The 2,498-nt window shown below is 46.4% G+C and overlaps 1 protein-coding gene across 1 annotated transcript in view; it reads left to right on the top strand.

The window, feature by feature from the left end:
- LOC101860550 (condensin complex subunit 1) overlaps positions 1-2,498 on the top strand; it is a gene marked incomplete at both ends in the record, with an annotated part of 38,508 nt that overhangs the window by 22,397 nt on the left and 13,613 nt on the right. Inside the window, 2 exon segments of the mRNA XM_035973616.1 lie at positions 335-514; positions 1,654-1,859. Coding sequence (XP_035829509.1) covers positions 335-514; positions 1,654-1,859 — 386 coding nt within the window.

Genomic DNA, 2,498 nt, shown 5'->3' with positions numbered 1-2,498 from the left:
AGACTGACCACTGTCCTCAGTAATGTGGACACATGGACACTGTACATTGGCAAGCTTGTTACTTTGCAGTGTACCTGATTTTACAGGTGGGCAAAAAAAAAGTTATTTTCCTAACTTCAAGTTGTGTGTGTGTGTCTGTGTGTGTGTCTGTGTGTGTGTGTAAAGCTCGTAACTTTGCGGTACCTGATTTTACATACGGGGGGGGGGCTAAGAAATTTTATTTTCCAAACTTCAGTTTGTGTGTGTGTGTCTATGTGTGTGTGTGTGTTGAATGCATGCGCTTTTGCGTGCGTTTGATCCAACAGAGGATGATGTGCGATTATACCTCCCACAGGCATCCACGACACGACAAACTGCTACTGGATCCCTCTGGGCGACCAGGCTGTGACCTTGATCTTCCGTCTGGCCGAGACCCCTGACCTTGTGTGCGCACGTCTGCTGCGAGAGCTGGTGAAGGAAGTGGCGGGGTCGATGACCCGCGACGACATTGCAGATGCTAATGGTGGCAGTGAAGGTGTGTGTTATGTAGACTTCTTTCCTGTTCATTTTATTTTTTCTGTCCGACTTTTTTCCTTTTCTCATTATTAAACCTTTTACACCCCAGCCCCATGTCGCGCTCATACTGTGCCGGAACAACATAGGGGGACTGCTGCTTTTTCTTTCCTACTCCTTACTATCGTCATTTTTCCTCTACTTCTATTAAATGTTTGTCACTCTCTTGTGAACTGCTATTTGCGGGGTGGCTTGATAGTCGAAGCAGACTTTGTGCTGTTGAGGCTAGAGAGGTGAGCAGAGTAAGTCTGATTCCCCGTTTGGACTTCTCTGTTGACATCCACCCCTTGGCTATCATATGACCTTATGCAGTTGCGAGCGCTGTAAAAGCTCTACTAAAACTACACTAAAAAACTTCCTTTAATGTGAGGGGTGTGTGTATTTAGCCGGAATCATTTCTGTCTAGGAGTGTGTGGTAGAAGGGGGTCACTGGTTACGGTAGACTGTTAGGTCCTACTTTGTTTGTTTCCCTGTACTGTAGTTGGTCCTGTTGGTTTTCCCTTCACTGAGTGGCCGTTGTTGTATTCATGTGTTTCTCTGGACACAGTCTCTGAACTGATGTGTTTCTCTGGACACAGTCTCTGAACTGATGTGTTTCTCTGGACACAGTCTCTGAACTGATGTGTTTCTCTGGACACAGTCTCTGAACTACTCTAATGTTACTTCTAGTTTATGTTCCTGGCTGGTTGGTGGGTGCTCTGGTGTGGTTTGCTCCTTCTTTCCTATGTTGTTATCGATCCAGTCTTCTTTCCTATAAAACAATTGCTGTCCTTACAAAATCTCTCTTCTTTCTTTTTTCATATGGTACTCTCTTGTATCACTTCTAATCTTCAGCACTTCTGTGACTAAATTGTGCTGCAAGAGTGGGTGGTTGGCGGGTGCTTTGGTGTGGTTTGCTTCTTTTTTCCTATCAAACATCTATCGTCCTCTCTCCTCCTCCTTTTTTGTGTTTGTTACTCTCTTGCAACACATCTAATCTTTTGCAATTATATGACCTTATTGTGTTGCAAATGCTGTAACACTCTTACTAAAACTAAAACTGTTGCAAGTGCCGTAACACTTTTACTAAAACTAAAACATCTGTGATATCTTCCCGTCCAGGACCCGAGCGTCCCCCTCTGTCCGGGGCAGTGTCCAGTGTGTTGGCGCGAGTCCTCTCCCTGGCCGGCCAGGTGGCCTTCCGACAGACGGTGTACCTGGAGGTGGACGTCCTCACCGAGATGAAGAGACGCCAGGCGGCCATGGAGGAGGGCAGACAGAAGGGGGGGGCGGCCCGACGCAAGAGTAAAGGCTCCGATTCCTCCAAGGTATACAAATACAGGTTATGTGGTGTGTGGCAGGCTCTCACAATAATGGGTCACGTGAAATCAGCTGCTGATCCATTTTTGGGGCATACAGAGTTTTTGGTTTCATCTCAACACTTTGCAGTCACACAGTCGGCATGCAGTCACACAGTCGGCAGTACAAAATGCCCCATCTGGTCACACAGCCAGAAGAGTGACTGTGACTGCAACAGACTTCTCAGGCCTGGCACAGAACTACGTCACCAGGTGACCAGAACGGATAATTTTCACCGTCGCATTACTGCGCCAAGTGACCGCAAAGTGTTCAATCCTGTTCATTTATCTTATTTTTGAGGGAAAAAGTACCCGTTCTATCTATCTTGAATGGAAGTTGAGAAATTTACAATTGAAGGAGGTCAGGGTCACCTGGTGCTGGAGGTTAGAATAAGAGAGAAACTGGCCATTCGTCATTCAGTTGCTGTATAGTGCATGGTTGGCCAGTGATTTGTGGCTGTATAGTGCTTGGTTGGCCAGTGATTTGTGGCTGTATAGTGCTTGGTTGGCCAGTGATTTGTGGCTGTATAGTGCATGGTTGGCGGGTGCTGTGGTGTGCTTTGCTACTTCTTTCCTACCAAATATCTGTTGTCCTTAATTCTCTTCTTT

This window comes from Aplysia californica, unplaced genomic scaffold (genome assembly GCF_000002075.1).
Source record: "Aplysia californica isolate F4 #8 unplaced genomic scaffold, AplCal3.0 scaffold01533, whole genome shotgun sequence".
Classification (NCBI taxonomy): Eukaryota; Metazoa; Mollusca; class Gastropoda; order Aplysiida; family Aplysiidae; genus Aplysia; species Aplysia californica.
Note: the sequence above shows the minus strand (reverse complement) of the source record. Positions and strands in the feature narration are given on the sequence as shown.